Source organism: Eptatretus burgeri, chromosome 8 (genome assembly GCF_056783735.1).
Source record: "Eptatretus burgeri isolate ZD-2024b chromosome 8, Ebu_testis_v1, whole genome shotgun sequence".
NCBI lineage: Eukaryota > Metazoa > Chordata > Myxini > Myxiniformes > Myxinidae > Eptatretus > Eptatretus burgeri.
Genome location: NC_140968.1, coordinates 104,981,307 through 105,007,733, shown reverse-complemented (window position 1 = coordinate 105,007,733; position 26,427 = coordinate 104,981,307). Strand labels below are relative to the sequence as shown.

The window sequence follows — 26,427 nt, the reverse complement described above, 5'->3', positions numbered from 1 at the left end:
GGTGCTGAATACTTTCACAGCCAGTGAATTTTGATTTGTCCATATTTTTTGCAGGTATTCCTGATATGTAACCTCCTTCAACAATAACAGTGTTTAGTTTGATCTCTTCAGTTATGAATAAAAAAGTTCAGTTAATTTGGAAAAATTGTTTCTACAAAATTCGTAATTCATCTAATTGTAGCATTATTGGTAGAGGGTGAATACTTTTGCAGGCCACTGTGGATCTGTAAATTTCACAATCAATTTAGCCAACTATTTCACCAATAATTGAAATTTAAACCTTTCTTACCCCACCCCACCTCACCATAGAGCATTCACCATGGATGCTTGATGTTAGTTGCTTTCACTAATCCTCAATTCTCTCATTGATTTTGTTGATCAGGTGACATTGGAGGCCAGATGTGCTTGTTTATCGGAGCGAGTATCCTCACCATTCTGGAAATATTTGACTACATATATGAGGTGAGGATCGTTCAGCAATACTAAACTCCTCGGAATTTCTGCAAGCTTTCATTATAAGCACCATATTAAAATGGCATTGGAACAACCTTTACACATGGACGGCTTCAATGCTTTGCTTGGAAGGGAACACTATATACTCTCCTTACAGTACGTCCCATAAATGTATCATACCTTGCCATTTGTTTTTGGGATGCAAGTTGTGTTTTTTGAATGTGTGCCTTTTTTGTTTGTTCCATTCAGGTAATTAAAGATAAAACCGTCAGATACTTCCAAAGGCGAAAAAAGCAGAAGCAGGCGGGTGACAATGCTGTTCCAATGACGGTATGTATGACTTATTTGTACAACACAGTGTGATCGCAGTGACAGTTTGTAATCGGCACAAGAAGCATACCACTCAGATTGTACAGGGATCAATGCTCGCATGGCACAGGGATCGACACCTGTGTGGCACAGAGAACGAGCAAGCAGGACGTTCACATACTGGCTAAAAACAGGATTATGAAACACTATTGATCTAGTAAATAGGAGATTCAGGTCGTTACTATAAATGGGACTGTCTCGCACTGCTGATCTAACAAAGAGAAGGTTAAGGTAGTCCCTAACAAGGGGATTACGGAACACTCTTGATCTTGCAATTGGGAGGTTCAGGTGGTCCCTAAAAATGGGATTTCAGAAGGAAATATCGAAAAATACCAGATGTGAAGATACGGTGTGCGATTTTCAAGGGAGACAGTCTTTCCTCCCTCTTGTTTTGTCTGGCTCTGGACACACTGAGTAACCTGATCAACAAACAAAAACATGGATACACCCTAACAACCAAAAGAAGAACATCCAAAGAAACAGGAAAGGTGACACATCTACATTACATGGATGATTTAATGCTCTTCACCCCGAATGACAAAAAAATTGACAGAACAGCTAAAACTAGTAAAACGGTTCTCTGAAGCCATTCAAATGGAATTTGGACTAGATAAGTGTGCCAAGTGCACATTTGTAGAAGGTAAACCAACAAAAACAGACAACATAAAAATTTACCTTGAAACAATAATACAGCAGTTAGAAAACGAAGCATTATACAAATACCTTGAAGGAGAAGAGAACCACCAAATATGTCACAAACAAATGCGCAAAACAATCACCAAAGAATACCTACGTAGAACGAAGATGATCATGAAAATGTACCTCTCCCCAAGAAACAAATTCAAAGCCATAAACCAGCTCACAGCACCAAAATTCCAATAAAACTGTGGAATAATAAACTGGCCCCAATCAGAAATCAATAAGTTAAACATCAAAACAAGAAAATTCTACCATGCACAAAATATTCTACAAAAACCAGTGAATCCTGGGAATGTACCTGCCGAGATGAGAGGGAGGGGATAGAACTCAACCAGGTACACAGAGCGACGAGTGCAGGACGAGCTGAGTATGTGAAATGCTCAACAGACTATCAGATCCAATTTATAAACAAACCTGAAAAGGTATCCCGAACTCACCTTGCAAGAAATTTCTGAAAACAGGTGCGAATAGAAGATACTGCACAGGAAAATGAAACGGCAACAAATACAGCCCCAACAATTGCAAAAAAGACAAAAGAAATATCAATAAATATACACCAACTGGGAGAATGACAAAAGAGCAGGAAAATAATTGGAGCGAGTTGGGATCGACAAAGAAGGCTCATTGGAATGGTGAAGAAGAGGTCAGCTCAACTGGGACGGAGAACAAATAATAATAAATGTCCAAGATCAAGGACACTACACCAATGGATTTTAAAAGATGGCGGTACAGAGCCAGACAGACAAGTGTAGGTTCTTCAAGACAAAAACAGAAAATGCTAGTCACCTGCTTTCAGGATGTAAAAAAAAACTATTATCAGAACAACTTTACACACAACGAATGGCACAACAGAGTATACAAAGTGATTAATTGGCATATCTGCAAAAATTTCAACGTCCCAGTTCCAGAAAACTCATGGAAACATGAACCAAGGACAATCATTGAAAATAAGGATGTCATGCTCACATACCACCTGATGATCCTATCGAGTGTGTACATATAAAACAAAGCCTTGTGACCGGACATCGTTCTCAGGAACCAAACAAAAAGGAACAGACAGTATTGCTGATTGAGATATCAGTAACCAGCGATTATGGCTTAGATAATGCAGTAATCAAGAAAATAACCAAATACCAGGACCTCAAAAATGAGATCAAGATATCTTGGAAGATGAAGAGCATCGAAATTACACCACCAGTGATAAATGGAGCAACAGGAGTAATAAAGAAGAACCTCACAGATATTAAAAACCATCCCTGGGAATATTACCTCAAACCAACTACAGTTGGCGGTAGTCCGGGGTTCGGTAACTATCCTGTAAAGAGCCCTCAGAACAAAACTCTGAGAACAACAAAGTTGAACAGCTTGGTCCATGAACTGTGATCCCTTACCAAAGAGGAGGTGGATACTTTGAGTGAGTCCTGGGAGAACTTTGTTCTGTCAACTTAAACCCTCAAATGGAGAAAACAACTGACGACACACACACACACACACACACACACACACACACACACACACACACACACACACACACACACACACACACACACACACACACACACACACACACACACACACACTACACACACTACACACATGCTGGAGAGGACTAGATAATGTGGATTTAAGAATTTGGAACCCAAATAGTCTGTTATGAAAATATATTTGAATCCATGTTTGGGAAATTTGATGGTATTCCATTATGGGCTCGGTGATTCAGCAGCATAACGTGCAGGTGAAGAACACATTGATGGACACATTCATCCGGCGTAGGATAGAAATCGAAAAATGCTTCAAGTGTCCTTATTACCATATTCTTGTCCACAGTTTTCCACTTTTCCACCACAGTCCACAGTTGTCCACAACCCAATTAACGAACATTACAGGTTCCAAGGAGACGTGTCATTGGATGTTAGTGGCACTGCACTATCGATTCCACGTTATGTTGTCACTGCACTTAACACCGAAGACAGCTGCTTCATTTTGTTGTTAAAGATGTCTCAGATTTTATTCGACCATACGTAACTGCAATAGAGATAATGTAATGTAATGTCGGATGTAATGAATCGATCCTTTCAGGATATATGAAGCACTTTGGGACCTTTTGACCTGTATGTTCTTTCCAGATGTGCTATTAGTGAATGTGTGTGACTCTCCGCAGTGTATGAGGGTGTTGAAAATATTTTGTGAACGAGACTCTCTCAGTTACTCCAGGAAAACCTTTTAAAACTGTTTGTAATAGATCGCGATGGTTGTGACTTGGGGAGGACATTGTGCCCCCCCCCCCTTTTCTATCTCTCTATCTTCTATTCCCTTACATTTTACACCATTTTCTTACATTCCCTTCATTACACACTACATACAAAAACGATTACCAAAACCGTTCATTCGCTTGATACCCGCTGCACCGGAGAAACAACCACTTTCACACAGGGAAGGAGAGACGGAGACAGAAGCTGCTGGAGGGTGCTGGAAGATTCCACCTCCTTGTCCTCCCACTCTTAGTGATGTGAATGTGGCATGGCGGGGTCAGTGAGGAACGAGGGGAGAGGCGAAGAACGAAAACGCTGGAGTCTTCTCGAAAGTTCCATCATGTCAACCCCACCACCAGCCTCCCCGGATTGTGAGGATATATATATATATATATATATATATATATATATATATATATATATATATATATATATATATATATATATATATATATATATATATAAGTAGGGTAAGAATACTGATTCTGGCTCACTTTTCCCCATGTAAATGAATGGGGGATTTTCAGCGATTTATATTTTTTTTTCCCTAAAAATAAACCCCCCTTTTTATCCCAAGGTATATTTATTTGTCTCCCCTTTTAACTTGGAGGTTGAACCTCATTGAATTGAACACCTGGGGGTTGAACAGCTCACTCATTGAACCTATAAAGATTTGTTCATTCTCAAATTCCTTCAATAGTTTAATTTTCTTTGCACAATAATCCCCATCTAAAATATTGACAAACAAAACATTTGAATCTTTATATTTTTTAAGATACCCCTTTTGTGCCATTACGAAATGATAAACTTCTCTTAATGCTCTTGTTTGACCACCTCCTGAGCCACATATCATTTTGAGATTATAGTAAATTGTTTTTTCATTGTTCAATTGATAACCATCAAAGTTTTCAGTCCATTCAAGGATATTCATTTTTTTCTTTACATCCTCTAACTTACTAGTTTTTAAATTAATTCGCTTATTTGTTTTATTTACCTTTGTTTTAGTTATTTTTTCAATAAGACTTATTTGATATTTTTCACATTCATTATGTTTTCCATTTATATACCAAGACTGAGATTTTCTCCACTCTTTAGTTTGATTAATACTTGGTTTAACCATTTATATATTGTGAAAAACCAATACGTAGCCCTTAAAAACCCTAACCCATCTTCCCATCGTTAAAACATAATCTATTTTATACACTCTATCATACAATATCCATATGGAACACAATCTATTCCATTATCTAAAATAAATCTCTTATCATCAAAGGCTCCTAATGCCTTTTTATTTACTTCTTCACTATATATGTTATGTTTATAACTTCTTATTGTATTCATTTTCCTATATTCTTCTTTCTTATTCATCAAACAATTATAATAATTTCTAAAAGTTATTGATTTCTTTATTACATATTTCTTTATTCCCTTTAACCTCTTATCAATCTGTTCACCATACTTATAAGCATATGCCTTTGCTCTCAATCCAATAAACTCACTCATTACTTTTCCACCCAACTCATCCTTAAACTTACCAATAACCTTTTCATTCTTTTTGGAAAATAACTCACTCTTCTTGCTGAAATTACTTGTATCATATACTCCAATATTTTTCTTCATATCTTCATAAACATCATCAGTTTTTATATCTAGGATAAAACTATCAGTATCCATATACAACAATGAAACATTTTCACCATACTCTTTCTTTAAGTCATTATACAAATAATCATACATCAATATCTTTGATAAATCAAGAACTGCTGTTCCAATATAAATTGGTTTATCCATTACAATACTTTCCTTTTTCATATGAATTGCAGAAAAGTTCTCTGAAAAAACCTCTTCTCTCTCAAAACTTGGTTTATTTATCAATCTCGAAGCTTCTTTCCAAGATGTGAATCTAATGTTTTGCCTGTTTCTAACATTTTCCATAGTCTTTCCAAATACAGCATTATTCATTAATTTATAAAAGTCCCCTTCAAATTTTACTTTTGTATTTGCTCTCATATCTGTATTGAATTGAATATACTTTTTCACCCAAGGACTTTGTTTAAATTTTAAAACTCTATGAATTTTAGCTACTCTCAATCCTTCTCTCAAAAACTGTTTTAAGCTTCTCTGATGCAAAACATATCCCTCTTTATCATAGAATGTTGTTAATAACTTTTCTGTTGATTTACCTTTAATATTAAAACTTTTATGATAATCACTTAACCATTCTTTCTTTGGAGTTTCTTTCTCACATGCAAAAGGAAGATCTTTATGCTTATTATGAAGATCACTCGGGTACCTCAAATCAACTTCAAAATAATAACCTTCTTCTTCGTCATTCAATTCCTCTTGAGAAGAAATAACAATATTCATCAAAGCCTTTTCATAATTCTTTTCTTCCACCCACTCTAATTTACCATAAGGTAGAGATTGAGACATTGCCCATCCATACAAATTATTAGCATCAAAATACATCAAATAATTACTATCTTTTTCACTATCATAATTTGGGAGATATTTATTATTTGCTTTAGCATATCTTTTGAACATACTTGTGATATTCCACCTCTCTTGGACTTCTCAATCATCAAAAGCATATCCACATCACTGATTAAATCTATATCTTGTTTTGTCATTTTCAACATTGCACTCCAAGCTAAACCAGGAGCTGTGAAATAGTGGGCAGGATCTAACCCATAACAATTTTTATTATGACAGAGTGATCTAAAAGCTTCAAACACATCAGCTAACAATAAAACATCTGTTTTTAGATATAAATCGTGATATTCTCCAAGGTTCTTTATCTTAAATATTTTCCATATTTCTTGTGCGTGTTTATATTCCTTATCACTTATCTCTTCTTCATAAAGGTTATTATAGAAACTTTCTTTTGAAGGAAGTTGTGTTTCTTTAAATCTCATAAATGAATCCATATAATCATAAGGATAAATTCCCTTACTTGTAAGAATTTTCTCTTTACTTTGAATTTCATTCCTTGTTTGAATTTCCTCTCTCGTAAGAATTCCTTCTTTAATCAGAATTTCATCTTTAATCTGAATTTCCTCTTTAGTGAGAATTTCCTCTTTTGGAAAGAATGAATTAAGATTTGGAAAAGAGTCTGTGGAGCTTAGATTTGATGCGAGGTAGGCTAGTGGTGTTCCCATAAACTTGTAAGAATCTAAAAACCTAATACGAGTTATAGGTTTTGTGAATATCATTTTGAAAATGAAATATACTTTGACTTGTGTTTGTTATAGCAGAAATATTCCCTGGTGTTTTTGAAAGTTCATTTATAAATAGATGTGTATCATAGTTGGCGCTGTTGTGAAGAAAGACTGGAATAAAAGAAGGTAATTTATAATTAAGATTACAACAGGAATGAGCGGGACCTCTATATTTACCAGTAAGATGACAATGGTCTCTAACTTTAAACTCCTTAATTTCCCCCTCACAAATATGACAGATATTGTTCATTCTAAATTCTAATTTTTCTTCTTTGGTTAATTTCATCGGTTCATTTGTTTCTTTCATTAATTTAGTGAGTCTTATACAATCCTTTTCTAATCGTTTTACAAACTCTTGTGAAGCATTTTTTCCACGATAATGTTCAAGTTTGTTATACTTTTCTCCAACAGATGATTTGATATAATAACAAAAACCACAAGGAATATGTTTTTGATATTTATTTGTATATGGTTCTTTTGGATTAGGAGAAGCAGTATTTATCTTTTTAAGGATACATTCAAAATCAGCGTATATCACAAATGGGTGCATGATAGATTTATTATAATCTTCAAAATAAATCTTTTCACCAGGTTTAGGCATTGTAATTACAGCTGATTTATGATTACTACAATATTTTGAATGTTGTTCTAATCGTTCTTTTGTATGAAATGAATTAAGACATCGCTTACAAGGATATATTTTGTTTGCTGTTCTGAATACCTGAGAAGAGATTAATCTTGATAAATTATTGATGTATGTGTAATGTGAATTCTTTCCAACACTAAAATATAAAAGGTCAATGTGTGTTTCTTCATTTTTATAGTTGTTTGAAATTTTTAATATTTGAACTTTGTTTGTATCCGTTAATCCATATACATTAATAGAAAGATTATTCTTTTTCTCAAATTTAGGAATATCTGTTAGTGGCATTGGGAATTTAAAATCTTTAATGTCCAAGGTATTCTCATATTTCATATATTGTTTTACTCTTTCTGAATTACATTTTGGTGGATGTAAGTGAGCAAGAACAGACCAGAGAAAACATTTATTATCATTGTTCTTAATATTAACAACTGCCTTCTTTAGTTTTATTTCTTTTGGTAATTCAATATAAGAAGAAGCTTTAAGAGGGTTTGATTTAGAATGTGTATATCTAAAAAGATGATTTTTTTAATATTGAATCCACTTCCTACCACTGTATTATCAACATCCTCCTCTTGTCTTGATAGTTCTTCATAAACCCCACTATTCAAAAAATCTTGAAATGATGTTATAAAATGAAGATCTGTTCTCATATAAGGAGTTTGTTCTTCATCTTGTCTTTTTCATATTCATTTTCACTCCCATATAAAACTTTAAAGTTTTTATTTCTTTTAATGTCTTTTTAATAAATTTTTCAACATCGGGTTTCACTATTTCAATTGATTCAGCTATTGATGATGGACCGGGTTCTCCAAATTGAAAAATCCTTATTTTTATATGCCCTTTAAATGCCTCATCAGTGTTTTTAATATAATAGTCTCCCTTTACTTTAAACTCATTTTTCTTGTGTTTTTGTGATTGAAGATGTTGATTATAACTACTCTTCAAAACATCCTTTGAACAGATATCACAATGTTTTCTTTCCAACTCAAGAGGAGATATTTGATGAAATAGATTAAATGTGTGTTTGTTGGTTCGGAGGTGTTTTCTATAATGTTTATATTCGTGATTACAAACATCGCAGTACGTTGTATTCACCATATTTATAGAATAAAACTTTGCTTGAACTAAAATTTTCTTGATGAAAATTTCGTTTAACTTATAGGTGAATCTGTGCTTAAAAACATTTTATCCTCCAACTTTTTCACTTAATAAATACAATGTTTCAAGACACAAAAGACAAGTTTCAATCAATCTCTTCATCTGTTAAAGATACTGAGAAATATGTCAAGGATGTAAAATTGAACAAAGATAAATATAACAACTATTGGATAAAAACTATTATGGTAAATAATATGAGTTCTTCAATTTCCTTCAGTGGAAGGGCTTTTAGTATACCTGGTAGAACATCAATTAAAGTATCTCTAACAAAAGTTTCTCCTCTCCTTCTAGTAATATATTCAAAACTAGAAAAAGCAATGAAACAAGAAAAAGTATTAAAGAACAAAACCTTATGGATGAAGCTTTAGAAAGAAAAGATAAGACCATCTGTAATATGCAAGGAGAAATTTGTATTTTTTTCAACAACCCTAAAGATGTAAATCTTGATGAAATAAAGGATGTTAATATATCAGGTGAAATGACATTTCGTTCAATAGTAGTTAACGATAATTTTAAAATTACCTTTAATATAAAAAATGTTGTCGTTGAATCTGATAATGAAAAAAAGTATATCGATATCGATGGTAATATACAACTGAAAGTATAGATGAATTTCAGTTTAAGTAAAGTTTTACTTTATAAATATGCTAGACTTTCCTGATTCTCCATATGACAAATTTGAGAATTGTCCTGCGTGTGAAAGACGGGGATTAAAAACAAAGACAAAAGCCTATAAACAGTGTATATTCCGTGAGTATCTTCTAATTAATGATAATAAAAAATATAAAAGGAAAATAATTCTTTTAGATTTACACCAAAAATGAATTACTTTACAAGATTGATTAGAGAAATGAATGTAAAGTATGAGGATGATAACACACCTTTCCTTACAAGGGAAGAAACTGAACGTATAAGAGAAATGTTCAAAGGATTGTTGTTGTATATTATTCATGGATGTAATTTTCAGGGAAATATCAACACAAGATATTGTATAAATAAAATAATGGATTATCTTGAAATTAAACCTGAACTTAGGATAAAATATAGAGTTTCTAAAAAAGCTAATAATAAATTAAATAACCTGTTTTTCAAATATATAAATGAATGATTTTTTACCTATTTGGGAAAATAAGATAAAATTTAACAACCATAAAAATCTCCCAAATTCATTAAGATGTCTCATAGTTGGTTCAAGTGGATGTGGAAAAACCTGCTTACTTTTAAAAATGCTCCTCACTCCCAACTTTTTAGATTATGATAATTTAATAATTTTCACAAAGTCGAGTTTTCAACCAGAGTATCAACTACTCTCACAAGGTTTTAATGCTGGTCTTCAAAAAGAAGATATAATAGGTTTATTTAAACGTCAAAAAAACCTAAATGATTATAACATTGAAGATATAATTCAACTATTTTGTGATACACAGAGATGTAAAAAGAAATCAAATCTTATAACTTGTATTCTTAGTGATAATACGGATGATATACCGTCTCCCCAAGATTTGGATAAATCAAAAAGAACCTCGTTATCTTTGATGATTGTGTTAATGAGAGAAACCAAACGGTAATGGATAGCTACTACACAAGAGGGAGACATTCTTCTTGTAATTGTATTTATCTTAGTCAATCGTACTTTCTTCAACTTCCTCGTCGTTCCATCAGAAACAATGCTAATACTTTTATTTTATTCAAGTTAAATTCAATAGATATCAATAATTTTTGGAGAGATAATTGTTCTACATTATGTAGTAAAAAGAAATTTGAGGATTATATGAAGCACACGACTGAAAAATATAAATATATTGTTGTGAAACAAGATGAGATATTAAGGGATATATTTTTTGTTTTATAAACAATTACATATATAAATGACAACTATTATTATAAATCTTGTGGGTAAATCTGCTTCTGGAAAAAACTTTCATAAATCAAGGTTCTTGTGTAGTACAAATGAGAATATTGTAAATTTACTTAAAAACACCCCGTGATACGCATTGTATCAACAACAACTAGAGCAATAAGACCTGGAGAAGTAAAAGGTGAAGATTATCACTATATTTCAGTGGAGGAACATATGCGATTGAGGAATGAAGGACAAATATTTGAGGAGGTTTCTCTTGGTACAACAAAATATTCACATTGTAAGAGTGAGTTAAAGAAACTAAAATCTGGTGGTGTTGGGATATTAGAAACTAATCCAGAAGGAACGAGACAAATTATTAAATATCTGAGCGGAGTGAAGATTTTATCATTCGGTTTTGATGTTGATGAAGAAACTCAACACAAACGTATGAAAAGCAGAGATGCAAGGATTAGTGAAGAAGAAATTACAACTCGCATTAATGTTAATAAAGGATTTGATGAAATATTTAAAGAAAAGGATTTATTTGAACACATCTACTTGAATGATGAAGAAAAGGAAAATTTCCCTGTTGATCTTTACAATTCATTAAATGATATTTTACAATAAATAAATGGATACAAAAGAAAGAGCAAGAAGATTTAAGGAACATCAAGAGTTGGTTTCAAAAGTTGTAAAACAACAGGAAGACATAAAGAAGAAACGCAGACAGAAACTAACGGGCGAAGAAGCATTTGAAAAACAAGAGAAATTTTTTAAACCACTTTTAAAAACTTCCCAAGAAAAAATGAAAGATGTTTCCACAGTTCCCACAGTAGAATATACTCCTAGAAAGCTTCAAATGTTAAAAGATTTCAGTCAAATGACAGAGGAAGAATTAGAGCATTTAGGAGAATTAGAATATGATGATGAAGGTTTATTTCAACAACTGGAAGAGATTAATCAACCCCCTGATTATATTGTGAATGCTGTTCAAAACAATGAATATTCAGCGGATTCAAAAACCAAAGCAGGACTCATTCCAACAGAACAACCAGCAATATTTCATCTTGTTCAAGAAAAGGTATTGATATTTAATGATGAATTAAGGTTCTTAAGTTCTGCTCAACCCCCTGTTAAACTAACTCCGAGATTAATGTTTCTTCTCACAAAAGATGGAAGACAAGGTTCAACTGTGAGGGATGAATCAAAGTATATTGATAAACCATTGGATATGGAAAATAATGATGATAGAGTATATATTGATTTGCTAAACACTCTAAATTATAAGGTTATTCTTTCTGGTAAAAGTAGGAAGAATGAGAAGGAGAAACACATTATTCAGGCTTTAAGTATCCTTGGTTCAGGTATTAGTTTTCTTCCAAATGACCCATCGCAATTAGTTAATAGACTGTTATTGTTGTTCGGCAGTAAGAAGGCTGGAAATAACAATTGTTTTAATGAAGCATCAGCCATTTTAGACCAGTTGATGAACATGAAAATAATTAATAAATCTCAATATAAAGACATTTTAACTCATATTAAATAAGATGAGAAGCACAATCCTGAGTTTTAATTTCACAACAAGCGACCACACATCTTCATTCCCATACCCACTACAACTTGACACAACAAAAGAATATGAGGCATCTTTATTGTCCATGGAGACTTATAATACCTTATTTAATATAACCGAGAAAAATGACAAGTTTAGTTATAATCCGGGAAGTGGATACAAAACGATAACAGTCTCACGTGGAGCATACGAGATTTCTCAAATATCTTCCGAAATTGCTCGTCTTATGAAAGAACAGGGTGATGAACCAAAAAATATTGTTATAAACATTCAAAAACATACTTCAAAATCAACGATTAAAGTTAAAAATAACTACAAGGTTGATTTCACAATTGATAATTCATTTAGAGAGTTATTAGGTTTCTCCTCAAAAAGATTGAAACTAATGGGACGTTTTACAGTGATAATGTCATTCAAATATCCTCAGGAATAAATTCGGTGTTAATTCACTGTGATTTGATTGATGGTGCTTATAATGATGGATTAAAAACAAATACAATATTTTCATTCAGCGCATACTCAACCCCAATTGGTTATAAATTCAATATGGAGCCTAAAAATTTGGTTTATCTACCTGTGTCAGGAAAAACCATACACAGAGTAAATTTTAGGATAACCGACCAAGATAATCGTGTGATTTCTTTTAATGGAGAAGTTATATCCATCAGAATTCACCTACGTGAAGTTTTTCAATAAATAAATACGATGGTTATTGTGAGGAAGCACGAGTTGGGAAAATATAAAATAATTACAGGGGATGGGATGTTCCTTTCCCCGTACTACAAGGGTGAAGGTATGTATCTTGGTAGAGGATACTATAAACCTAAGAGACAAAGGGGTGTTGGACATCAATTTAGAGGAGATGGGATAATTGATACTCTCATGGGTATTGGTTCAACTATTCTTAAACATAAAGACCTAATTGGTTCAACTGCTTCTGCTGTGGGAAATGTAGCAGGTGCTGTAAAGAGTATAAAAGATGCTCAGAAAGAATCTCATAAATTACAAGCAATAAAAGAAATTAAGAAAGGTAAAACTCAGTTGTCCCCCCAAGAACGACAGAAAATAATTCAAATACTTGGATCAGGGTTTCAAAAGTTTTAACATCTTTTTTCCTAAATAAATACAAGTATGGAAGCAATTGATAGTATCTATGATTTGGATGATACTATTATTATCTCAAACTCCACTAAAAAACGAAGATTACTTCAAGGTAAATGCAATAACTGGAACAGACTGGAATACAAATGGTACAAAAAGTTTTGAAATAAATAATCAACAAACCTATTTGAATCTCTCCGAAAGTTTCTTGTTGTGTAAATTTAAATTCACTAAGGCTGGGAATAACACAAACGCTACACTTGTAAATGATTTCTTCTGGAAAATGTTTGATAGTGTGCGATTGTATATTGGAACACAAGAAGTTGAAGCGGTTGATTATGTCTCTGCTGTATCTGAAATGATGAAATTTACACTCTATACATTCAGTGATAGAATGGGAAAGGGGTCTGTCGAAGGTTTTATTCCTGATATGTCAACGGGAACAAACACAGACCCTGGATATATTCAAAGGAAAGGAATGTATAATGATGATACAAAAGCAGAAAATAGTTTTACTGTGGCAGTTCCTCTTAAAGGTATATTTGGATTTTGTGATTATGATAAAGTTCTGTATGGTCTTAAAATTAGATTTCAACTACAAAGGAATGATAATGAAAATAGATTGCTTTTTGGTGTTGGTAATGCTTTTGGTGATCAGAATAAATTTGTAATTGAGGAGATGAGTTGGTATATCAGTGAATATACTCCTAATCTTAAAACAGAAGAGATGTTGAATCGAAGACTTAACTCAAAAAAACCACTCAGTGTATCATACCTCAAAAGAAGATGTCAACACGTTAAACTCAATCAAACTACTTACACGTGGAATTTGGGTGTTCTGGAAGGAAAGCCACGATATCTGTGGATGATTTTTAAAAAGCCAGATGGTGATACTGCGACTGATAAGAATAATGCATTGAGTGATAATGCTAAGGTGAAACAACTTCGCGTTTCTCTAGATGGAACATTTTATCCACGAGATAGATTGGAAATTAATTGGGAAAAAATGATTTTGTTGAAGCATACAAGTCTTACCAAAAGGTGTGTGAAAGTAATGGAAATAAAGAACCTATTTTGGATATGACAGCATTTAAAAGTTTGTATACAATCTATACGTTTGACCTGAGCGCTCAAAAAGAAACTATAAAGTCTAATCGAGTGGATACTTCCCTATACATTGAAAGAGGAGAGAGTGAAGAAGTTGATACATATTGTTTGCTTTTGGAAGAAACAGAATTGCAGATTAATACAGATAATGGTGTGATGATTAGTCTCACATAATTTTTTGTTAAATAAATGAGTGGCAAAGTACCAACTGGGGTATATGTTAATCAAATCAATCTTCATAAACTATCATCTTGTGTTCAAAATCAAAAGCCTTGTACGATTAACGTTAATACAATTCAGAGAAAAGGAGCAGTAAGAATTGATGTTTTGCTCACAAGAGAACAGGTTAAAATCTTGAATGACACTGACTCACTTAAAATTAAAATGACAAAACCAATGTTGAAAAAATATTCAATAAGAGAGACGAGTGGAGGATTTCTCCCATTTCTAATTCCTTTATTTGCTGGTTTAAGTGCGGTTGGAGCATTGACGGGTGGTATTTCAACAGCGGTCAAAACTGCCAACGAAAGGAAGGCTCAACTCCAGGCTCAAAAAGAATTGGAAAGACATAACAAAGAGTTGGAGAAACAAATTAGTGGAAGTGGTGTAATTGTAGATTTTGCTGAAAAACTTGAAGGTCTGCCTGATAAAGCGAGATTGTTAGTTGGAGATATGCTTTCTTCTATAGCACAAGCAGGTGTAAAATTAACGAAAAGAGGTAATGGATTATATCTTTCTAATAAATAAATGAGCATTGATGAGTGGTTGAAAGAATTTGGAAAGAATACAACATCAAATTTACAACTTGCCAAATATTGTAAGAAATTAAAAATTCATAATGTGGTTATTTGTATGAGAGATGAATTAACAAATGTGTCGAAACATACAAAGAATATTATTATGAACTTAGAAGATAATGATGGGAACGGTTCTCATTGGGTTTGTATTTTTAATAGTCAAGACAAATATTATTTTGATAGTTTTGGTCTTCCACCACCTGTTGAAGTCATAAAATTCTTACAGAATGGTGTTTATCAAACATTTCAAGTCCAAGAATTAAATTCCAAGTGTTGTGGTCAATTATGTCTATATGTGTTATTTCAACTCAACAAAAATAAAAAATTTTATGATATTATTTTTAATCTAATATAAATGACTTATGTTGGTAAAGATGGTTCTATCTTTGGTGTATCTCAAGAACTGGATATTGATTTATCAAATTATTACACAAAGGCACAGGCTGAACGACATAAATATAATATAAACAAAAATATTAACATGAAAAATGTTTATAAATTAAAAAATTATCCAAGCCCGACTGACGCGAATGACTTGGTGAGATTAAGCGATTTATCACAATATATATACTTAAATAAAACGGCTGTGTATTCTAAAGATACAGAAGTGTTGATATTATCTCCAGGTCATACAGAATTCACAGTTCGAATTAAAATAAATTTTTATAAAGAAGGGCGTATCGTTTGTATGAGAATAGAACAATGGGGGTATGATATGAATGATTTAGGGTATAATTGGTCATTTAAAATTAACCTCGAAGACCTGGAACAATTAAATCAGTCTCGTAAGGAAGAATATTATCCACTTGGTATCGAGAATGAGTTTTGTGGAGCCACGATTAGTAAACAACAAATAAAAAGAATTTAATAAGGGTAAATATAATAATGGTTTTGCCCTTGTTTATCTCATGAAAACAGAAAAAACAGGATTATATATAATAAGTAAGGAAATACAAAATGATTTAACTATGGGAAGATGGGGAGGTGTTTCGTGCCATAATATTATTCTAACATATATTTCTAATACATAAATGACAGAAAGAAGGCTTCAAGAAAATTATCATTTCTGTGTTCAAGCATACCTTCAAGAAAAGGGTATTCGGTATTTTAATAAATATGTTCTACAACATAAGAATGAGGTATTTTCAATAAAAGATTGGCATTATGCTGATGTTGATAAACCGACAACTTTAGATTTAATTAGAATGTTAAATAATGAAAAAATTATAAGGTTAAGAAAAGGTAAGGCTCTTTTAGAAATTCAAAAGAAATTTTATTGGTATCCTGTTGTAAAAGCAATTATTTTGGATACAGGAATAACAAGAAATCCTGATGAATATATGTATAATATTCTATGGGGTGTAAACGATTCAAGTATAGTAAGGGATGAGGAAGGAGTTGAAGAAGAGAGGGAAGAGGAGGAAAAGGAGGAGGAGGAGAGAGAGAAGGAGGAAAGAGAGAAGAGAGAGAGGGAGGAAAGAGAGAGAATGAATAAATATCAAAATATGGAAACCAGTGAGATTCAAAAAAGAATAGAGGTATTAAAGAAATTAACTTATCTCACCAGGGAGGAATACAAAGAATTAAAAAGTCTATTTACAATACTTTCGACAAGACTATCGACATCGAGAACACATGTATTTTAATTCAAGTTTTTTCTTAAATAAATGGAGGAGAGAGTGAAGGCATTTCTAAGGATTCTTTATGTTTTAAAAATTAAGATTCAAATGTGCATGTTGGAAACTAAAAAGGTTTTTGCACTCTGCAGAAATTTTTCTCATAAATAAATGAGTTATTGTCTCAAATGTAAAAGAAAACTAATACTAAAAATATTTCATATATTAAAAGTAAAAATAACAGGGTTATACAAAAAGGTATATGTTCGGTGTGTGGTTCAAAAAAAAATCAATTTATCTCCAAACACAAACTCGGAGGAGATATACAAAAGTTTTTATCAGGAAGTAAATTTACAACTACTGGAATACCAGGGGAATTACATCTTCCAGGGTATTCTTTCTGTGGTCCAGGCACAAACTTGGATAAAAGATTAGATGAGGCAGACAATCCTAAATCCTGGAGTAAACCAATCAATAGAGTTGATGAAGTGTGCATGAGACACGATATTGATTATGGGAATACCACAACGTTGGAAGAAAAGCATGAAGCCGATAGAGAAATGTTGTATAATTTGTCTCTGATACAAAATCCAACCTTGAGAGAAAAAGTTGATAGGTTCATCGTGAAGAAGATGATTAGTGCTAAATTGAAACTTGGACTTGGAAATTCAAAAACTTATCGGCTCTAATGATGCCATTAAGACTGAAGAGCAATTAGCTGATGAATTACATAAACCAATATTCACAAAGTTTCAGAGAAGGAAAGTTTATTCCAAGGAAGTTGATTATATCTGGTCTGCTGATTTGATTGAACTCAATAATGATAAGGGGTACAAGTATGCTTTAACCGTTATTGATTTGAGGAGTAGATATGCGTGGGTTGTCCCTTTAAAAAACAAAACAGGTAATACTCTTATGTTAGCTTTTCAACAGATATTTAATAAAAGTAAGAGAAAACCTAAGAAATTGTGGACTGATGAGGGTAGAGAGTTTTATAACAAGACATTTATGAATTTTCTAAAAAATAACAGTATTACATTATACAGTACCTTTAATGAAGGGAAGGCAGTTGTTGTTGAACGTTTTAATCGTACCTTAAAAGAGAGACTATATAAAAAATTCACACAACTCGGTTCACAACAATGGTCATCTTTTATTCAGGATATTGTGGATAAGTATAATGACACGATTCACACGTCAACGAATATGAAGCCATCAGAAACATTTACAAAATTAAAATATGAAAAAGAGATTAATGTCAGAAAACCTAAGTTCAAAGTTGGTGATATCGTAAGAATATATAGGTGGAAATCTCATTTTGAAAAGGGTTTTACTGAACGATGGACGAAAGAACTTTTTAAAATTTGTTGATGTAATAGATACAGTTCCTTGGACTTATAAAATATATGATTTGGAAGGGGAAGAGATTTTAGGTTCATTTTATTCACAGGAATTACAAAAGACAAAACTAAGCAGATAATACACCTTTGTGGACACTAGAGGGACAAGTCCGAGGTGTATTACAGTATATAATGTGTGTCAAGGGGGACGTTCTTAGATCTGTGAACCCCAAACACAGAATCCTCAACTGAATAGTCAAGGCTTAACTTTTGTTTGTGTGTGTGTGTGCAATGGGAGCAATAGGTTGGCGCTTCACTCCCTCCTACTATACACCGTTGTGGACACTCGAGGGCCAAGTCCGAGGTGTATAACAGTATATAATGTGTGTCAAGGGGGACGTTCTTAGATCTGTGAACCCCAAACACAGAATCCTCAACTGAATAGTCAAGGCTTAACTTTTGTTTGTTGATGTGTATGTGTGTGTGTCCCAACCCTCACATTCAAAATCTCAACCCCAACCCTCACATTCAAAATCTCAACCCCAACTCAATCCTCGCCCAACACAATGTCTTTTTCAAAATGAGATTTCCACCTATATATATATATATTTTTACGTTTTTTTTTTTTTCTTCTTCCAATTCTGTCTTTTAAGGCTTTCAGGTTTGATGACGTAGAAAGAGGGAGTAAGCCTGCACTTTCTTCCCAGAACTTTCTTGATCTTGCTCCCATCAAGCACCATCCGACAAAGAACTACATCGATAGGTTTAGATCCCAAAGAGTGATAGCAACTCCAAAAGTCTCCAAAATATAAATAAATAAAATAATAATAATAATAAATAAATAAATAAATAAATAAAAGCCCCCAAAAAAGTTTCAAGTGTCCAACATAAACCCAACTTTCCAAGTCTTCAAGGTATAACCACATTCCCGTTGAGTTTCCAAGATATGTATCACATTGTGAGTTATCAATCCAGAACCCACATTTCAAGTATTCAAAGTAAAACCAACTTACAAAGTCTCTTAAGGATAACTCATTTACTGATTTTTTCAAAATTTGTGAGTCTCCAAGGTAGGCCCCATATTTAGAACCATCTTGGCAGAACCCTTTTCCTGAGTCTCCAAGGTAGTTATTTAAACCATCAAGGCAGAACTCATTTACTGATTTTTTCAAAATTTGTGAGTCTCCAAGGTAGGCCCCATATTTAGAACCATCTTGGCAGAACCCTTTTCCTGAGTCTCCAAGGTAGTTATTTAAACCATCAAGGCAGAACTCATTTACTGATTTTTTCAAAATTTGTGAGTCTCCAAGGTAAAACTTGTATTCTGGCTCATCAAGGTATAACTTGTTCAGTGGGTATTGTCTTGATAACTCACAATGAGTACTATTGCTGTAAAACTCTTTTCAGGATTTTGCTGGTCTCCAAGGTATAACTCTTTGGTTGGGTCATCAAGGACGAACTCGTTCTGTGGGTCTTGGTCGCTCATAAGGTCTTCAACCAAGCCAACAATTTCGCCCCAAGTTGTAGCAAAAGCAGTATTTTCATTTCGTATTTCAGACACAATTTCCTGTGAGAGAAAATAATAATGTATTAATTAAGTTATTTAATTATTAAATGAGTATGCTTCAATCAAAGTTTGAAAATAGGAAAATAAAAAATCTTACCTTAATAGATAAGAGGTTTGAATCCAGTTCATCAACTTGAAGGTTTAGTTCCATAGAAGACAGAGAGTTCCAAGGAACACTAAAGTCATCCCACTCAAGGTCTTCAACCAAGCCAACAATTTCCCCCCAAGTTGTAGCAAAAGCAGTATTTTCAGATACAATTTCCTGTGAGAGAAAATAATAATGTATTAATTAAGTTATTTAATTATTAAATGAGTATGCTTCAATCAAAGTTTGAAAATAGGAAAATAAAAAATCTTACCTCAATAGATAAGAGGTTTGAATCCAGTTCATCAACTTGAAGGTTTAGTTCCATAGAAGACAGAGAGTTTGAGACAAGCACACAGAACACCATTGTCAGCAAGAACAAATGTTTAAAATGGAGCCTGGGTTTGAAGCTTTTATAGAGAAAGACTGGTGGGTGTGGTTTCCTTTGGAAATTCCCTGGGCAAGCCTAGGCAAGCCTTCATTGGGAAATTTTTCAAAACCATAACATCCTGTAATTTTCTAGTGATTTCTTTGTGAGTCAGAGATGAACTGGAAATGATGTAAGAGTGGGCGGGGCTTAGCAAAAGTAGGCGGAGCTTAGGAAAAGTGGGCGTGGCTTAGAAAAAATACCTTATGAAAAGTGGGCGGAGCTTAGCAAAAGTGGGCGGGGCTTAGGAAAAGTGGGCGTGGCTTAGAAAAATAACTCATGAAAAGTGGGCGGAGCTTCAAAAGTGGGCGGGGCTTAGGAAAAGTGGGCGTGGCTTAGAAAAAATACCTTATGAAAAGTGGGCGGAGCTTAGCAAAAGTGGGCGGGGCTTAAAGAAAAGTGGGCGGGGCTTAACAAAAAATAACCTGTGGCTCAGGAGGTGGTCAAACAAGAGCATTAAGAGAAGTTTATCATTTCGTAATGACACAAATGGGGTATCTTAAAAAATATAAAGATTCAAATGTTTTGTTTGTCAATATTTTAGATGGGGATTATTGTGCAAAGAAAATTAAACTATTGAAGGAATTTGAGAATGAACAAATCTTTATAGGTTCAATGAGTGAGCTGTTCAACCCCCAGGTGTTCAATTCAATGAGGTTCAACCTCCAAGTTAAAAGGGGAGACAAATAAATATACCTTGGGATAAAAAGGGGGGTTTATTTTTAGGGAAAAAAAATATAAATCGCTGAAAATCCCCCATTCATTTACATGGGGAAAAGTGAGCCAGAATCAGTATTCTTACCCTACTTATATATATATATATATATATATATATATATATATATATATGTGGCTCCTCCAGGATTACATACAAACCTGGCACTTAGCTTTCAGCACCCTGGACAGGGTATACTCTCTCGAAAAATGCTGGCAAGCTGTCCTTGATGGAACTAATATTCCAACGCTCTGCATGTCATCATGTGGGGTTGGTGGAGAGGTGAGGAGGGGCCCGAATTCTAACCACTGTGAAGTGAGTCAATGGCTTCAAATGGGGGACAACATTCAACGTCCATCTCTTTCATGTAATGTGACATTAATGTAATGGACATCACATCTCAATCACTCCAAGAGGACGGCATGTCTTTGAGAGACCACAGATGCCATCTGCAACACTCAACTCAGGCTGAATCTTCATGCCCAAGGTCGGTTTACCGTGCCGGTGAGTTGAATGAGGCAGAAGGGGAACCATGCCAGTGACTACGCCATGGTTAATTAATTGGCCGAGTGAACCAACGCTGCATGCCGCGTTATGTGAGCTACCATTACAATTACAACCTCGGTCCAACCACCCTGGGAACGCCATTTCAGACCAACCACAAGCAGGATAAATCAGGACGCATTCAACAATTGCATGAATTTATTACAGAAGCAAAAGAGTGAGAAATGACGAGAGGAATTATGAGAAATAAAAGAGAGAAATTGAAAGAAAAATTCAAATGCCAAAAAAGCGGGAAAATCAGGTTCAAAAATTGCAAAAAAAAAAAAATCTAGTATAAGCATTGCAAGTCATTTCATCACATATGAAAACACATATGCATTTTCCATTTGCACTATGTGAACATACCTACCTTGGAGCACTTGCAACAATCACTTCACACAAAATATGCCACTGGATCCAATACACCCGAAAAATGATACAGAGAGGTGGGTTGGGAGGAGAGAATGTTGAGGATGATAGTAGAGTAACAACGAGGACTTTTGTCGTGCCCCTGGCATACCTTCAGCGATCCCTATTTGAGGCCACTGACCCGCTGCTCGGCGGTTTCAGTTCAGTCCCCTCATGGCCTCGCCTCCCCTCCGGCCCCACATGATAACCTTCGTAACATTGGAACATTCGTTCTGTCAAGGACAGCTTGCCGGCGTTGTGCGTGGGAGCCTTTCCTGTCCAGGGTGCTGAAAGCTGAGTGCCTGTTTTTCATGTAAGTCTGTCGGAGCCGTGCACAGCTCTGAAAGGAAGACGAAGTACAAGAAGCGTGGCAGTTTATGTGAGGAAAGCGTATGTGGGGAGACGGTAGTAGGAAAGAGAAAACGTGAGGTTTGTGTGAAAGGAGAAGCAAAACTCTGTTCTGTGGACTTCAGGTTTGAGAGGGGAAATCTTGTGATGGAAACAGGCTCTCTGATCTGCTGAGGCTGCCATGAGGAGAGATAGACACATAAGCAGTGAAGAGAAGAAAGACTCCAGCATTTTCTGTCTTCACCTCTCCCCTTGTTCCTCACCAGCCCCACTGTGCCGCATCCGCGTCACTCAAAGGGGGAGGGGCAAGGGGGTGGAATCCTCCAGAACCTTCCAACAGCTTCAGTTTCCGCCTCTGCTTCCCCATGTGAAAGTAGTTCTTTTTCTGGTTCAGCTCGTACCAAGTGAGTGAACAGCTTTGCTAGTCGTTTTTGTATGCAGTCTATAATGAAGTGGATGTTGGAGAATGGTGTAAAACGTAAGGAAATAGAAGAAAGAGATATATAAAAGGGGGGGGGGAATAGAACAAATGCTTATCTGCTCACAAAGGTGATGCACATTTATTACATATACAGTATATGATTTACCTATTTTCTAAACAGAATTCGAAAAAATAACTGACTGATATTTATGTGTTTGTGTTTCCATTGTCTCAGGCAGTGCACAAAGTCCTCTATGAGTCACAATCTTCACAATGGGCTGAATTTACGAAAGGCGTTTAGTGAGCGTCTTGCTCATATACGCCGAGCCCTTAAACTCTGACAAAAACCTCGTTTTAAGTACACAGCTAATTGCCCATCACGATAGCAATTTACGAAAGGAGATAAACAGCCTCTTAGTTATGCATGTCTAAACAGCTGATTAGCCTGGACTGTCAAACACCGCACATATCTCCAACATCCAATTGAAATGATTCACTTGCATGGAATTGCCGTGCCACAGCCAATTGGTGGAGGGGATTTCGAGCATTGCTCCTCATCGTAGGTTGCTCCAAGTCATGTTACACTATATTCAGCAGCCAATGAAATGATTCCTTTGAGAGACTGCAACGACAGACAAATTTGATATTGTCACACTTCTCCAGAGGATTGCATTTATCCTCGAAGATTCTCAATGCACGCCGGTGAAGTGCCCTATTCCTATCCTTTTCTGCCTCCTCTTGAGCTAATCCAAGCACTCATAACACATCCACATTCACTGTCCCATGTAAACAACAAATTCTAAGCCGCCATGCAATGCTTGCTTTATGGCCTCAAATGCACTCTTGAACATGCCCTCACTACATATAAAAGTTTCTTTGTTATTTAAATGCTTGTCATTAGGTTTTGATCACACATTCGATAATCACTATTCAGCGATTGCTGATTAACTTTGGACGGTGATCATCGCATGATAAGCAATGCTACACACTTCTAACTCTTAAACGACTTTCGTAAATTCAGCGTGTGTGCGTGTGTGTGTGTGTGTGTGTGCATGCATGCGTGCGTGCGTGCGTCCGTCCGTGCGTGCGTGCGTGCGCATGTTAAGATGTTTTTCCTTCATTTTATACTTCTTGCCTCTTCAGGAAGACGATGAGACACAGCGAACCCACCCACAAGGTGGAAGCTTTTCATCCGGCACGATGGCACCTCACCACCACCACCACCATTTACTGCACCAGCATGGCACAAGAGGAAACTATGAAGATTTTGCTTGTTGAGCAGACAACATGCTGCAACTCCTCAATTGCATTTTGCAACTCTTGACCCTTCACCTTCTGAGCTTGTGCTACTCACCACCTTATGATGATGTTACCACCTGCCGAATGCAGAGAAAATGATCCGTCGCATGGCACTCTCTCTTTTTAATTGCATCAACTTCATTATTGGTCTGCTTTCAACCTTCAAATCTCCAGTGCAGTCAGAGCAAAGTGCCCAAAGTCTCCACAAGGCTTCTTGTGCACTCAACAGGTGAAGTGGCTCTTTCTGCATACCTTGAAATGTTCCCAGAATTCCAGCTTCATCTCAAACTGTACAACTACTGATAACCCTCTCTTTGGTAAAATTTGCACACAACGCATCATCACTTTATCCATCTCATCAAAGATGATGCATCATCTCTTTATCCATCTCATCAAAGATGATGCATCATCTCTTTATCCATCTTTATCCATCTCTATCCAATACATGAGCAAGATTCATTGGACTCTTTCTTTAGCTTCTCCACAATTTGATAATGCCAAGGTTTTCGCAAGTTCACCTGTTTCAGGGAACCATATAAATGAGCCACGATGTGAATCCAAACAGTCTAAAATTCTTCCTTTCAGGTTTGTCTCAAATGTTACGATATGGTGGTCTGTCAGAGACACTGCTTCCAAGTATATCAGCTCAAGCTATCTCAATTATCTGTCTGCAACATATCCTACCGACAGATGGTTGTACATAATGACTGAATGACTGACAGCATCAGAAATAAATGAGCGGAAGCTGAACGTTGCAGTTGAGAGGTATGAAAATGATGCAGAAAAAACCCAAATCTGAAACGTTCTCACCTGAATGCAGCATTGCCTTTGAGATCAATCACAATGCACCGCAGGTATGGCAGACAACAAAGGCTTACGGTGGATTTGGTGCTGAGATTATGAGTTGGTGACTAAATTCCAGTCTCCAGTCTTTTTACCATCACGTAGACTCGTTTTCTATGAATTCACAAGAGGCGGTACAAAATATCGAGGTCCTATCTGTAGAACACCTGCACCGCTTGACCTCGTTATTGCCTCTTCAGAATGTCACTGGCATCTGCATCTTCATTCTCTTCGAGATAGATGACAAGGTTTGAATGCAACCCACGGTGCACCTGACAGGATTGCATACCCACCATCGACATGCAATGCTACCTGGCCATGTACATGAATATTCGATTGTTCCGATTGCGGATATTCTTTCTTTGTATGCAACGGGGATGAAGCACAATGCTGCAGCAGCCATTGGGGTCGGTTGTTTGTGTGAATCGGTCCTTTGTGGACCTCTGCCAACCTCTTGCTGAGACATGAGGCATGGCTCTCGGCGTCGTGCACTTGTACAGGCCGGGAGGGACCTTTTTCAAAGGCTCTTCATGGCTAATGGTGTTTCTTTTGCTATTGTCTGGAGTATATAGTCTGTAAATGAATGCTATACGGTGCTTTAAGAACACTACCAAGAACTCTGTTTCCCTGTGCTGTGAGCACTGGGATGGGCATTTTGTATTTCATTGACTGTGAAACATCATTGTGCTCAACATTTTAATGGCAGCAATGAACTTGGATTGCCTTGGCTGTATCTGTCATGAAAGGTCATTCCCTGTACTTTTACCCTGATTCCAGGTTCTGTGTATCCCTTTATTTGCACTCCCTCATATGCCTGGTGTTGGCTTAATGGTTAGGGTAGTGGGCTTTGGATCCTAGGGTCCTAAGTTCAAATCCCGCACAGCTGTTGAATTAATACCAGGTGGAGTTAACTCGGCCTGTCATCCTTCCGAGGTCGGCAAAATGTGTGCCAGTATACTGATATCCTGTGTCCGAGTGATCACCCGTCCAGGATTGTGCCCCATAGCCAAGAAGACTAATTAGGCAACACTGATGCTCTGTACAGAGTGTGGTCCCAATCTCCTCTCCTCCTCCTCACTGCCACTCACAAATGATATTGTTGTGCACACTTGTCCACTTCATCAAACAATTGCTTTATGACAGTGTGCTGACATTGAACATTGAGCGGGATTGACAGTTTGGAAGACAGAGGTTTACATTCTCAACTGCCAAAGGAAGTCGACCCTCAGTCCAGTAACAGGTAGTCAACTTGGAAGCCAGAGGTTCACATTCTCACCTACCAAAGGAAGACCTCCTTTAGTATGATCACAGGTAGACAATTTGAAAGGTAGCAGTTCACATAATTGACTGCCAGAGAAAGTCATCCTTAATTGCACTGACAGGTAGACATGTTGGAACACAGAGGTTCACCTCATTGACTGCTAAAGAAAGTCCTCCGATAGTGCAGTCACAGGTAGACACTTTGGAAGCCAGAAGTTAACATCATTGACTGCCAAAGGAAGTCCTCCTTTAGTGCGGTCACAGGAAGACAATTCGGAAGCTAGTGGTTCACATCCCCAACTGCCAAAGAAAGTCCTCCTATAGTGCAGTCACAGGTTG

At 35.4% G+C, this 26,427-nt stretch overlaps 2 protein-coding genes across 5 annotated transcripts in view; one reads left to right on the top strand and one right to left on the bottom strand.

The window, feature by feature from the left end:
- LOC147022483 (acid-sensing ion channel 1-like) overlaps nucleotides 1-26,427 on the top strand; it is a 545,466-nt gene that overhangs the window by 517,199 nt on the left and 1,840 nt on the right. For all 4 annotated transcript variants that reach the window (XM_085893422.1, XM_085893424.1, XM_085893423.1 and 1 more), the window contains 3 exons: nucleotides 383-462; nucleotides 703-783; nucleotides 23,830-26,427. The exon at nucleotides 23,830-26,427 is cut by the window's right edge and continues 1,840 nt beyond it. In XM_085893422.1, the coding sequence (XP_085749548.1) occupies nucleotides 383-462; nucleotides 703-783; nucleotides 23,830-23,964 (296 nt within the window). In that variant the 3' untranslated portion in view covers nucleotides 23,965-26,427. The remainder of the gene's footprint in view (nucleotides 1-382; nucleotides 463-702; nucleotides 784-23,829) is intronic.
- On the bottom strand, nucleotides 17,966-20,536 carry LOC147022484 (uncharacterized). The gene is made up of 3 exons (XM_085893420.1): nucleotides 20,099-20,536; nucleotides 19,837-20,001; nucleotides 17,966-19,739 (listed from the first exon to the last, which is right to left on the bottom strand). Exons 1-3 carry the CDS (start codon nucleotides 20,189-20,191, stop codon nucleotides 19,521-19,523), a joined length of 477 nt encoding a protein of 158 aa, XP_085749546.1. The 5' UTR covers nucleotides 20,192-20,536; the 3' UTR covers nucleotides 17,966-19,520.

What these genes read in the sequence shown, in the direction of transcription:
- LOC147022484 (XM_085893420.1), bottom strand. Translation starts at nt 20,191, where the DNA reads ATGGTGTTCTGTGTGCTTGTCTCAAACTCTCTGTCTTCTATGGAACTA. An exon ending in CAAACCTCTTATCTATTGAG is followed by an intron (nt 20,002 to 20,098) that starts GTAAGATTTTTT and finishes TTTCTCTCACAG; the next exon opens with GAAATTGTATCTGAAAATAC. An exon ending in CAAACCTCTTATCTATTAAG is followed by an intron (nt 19,740 to 19,836) that starts GTAAGATTTTTT and finishes TTTCTCTCACAG; the next exon opens with GAAATTGTGTCTGAAATACG.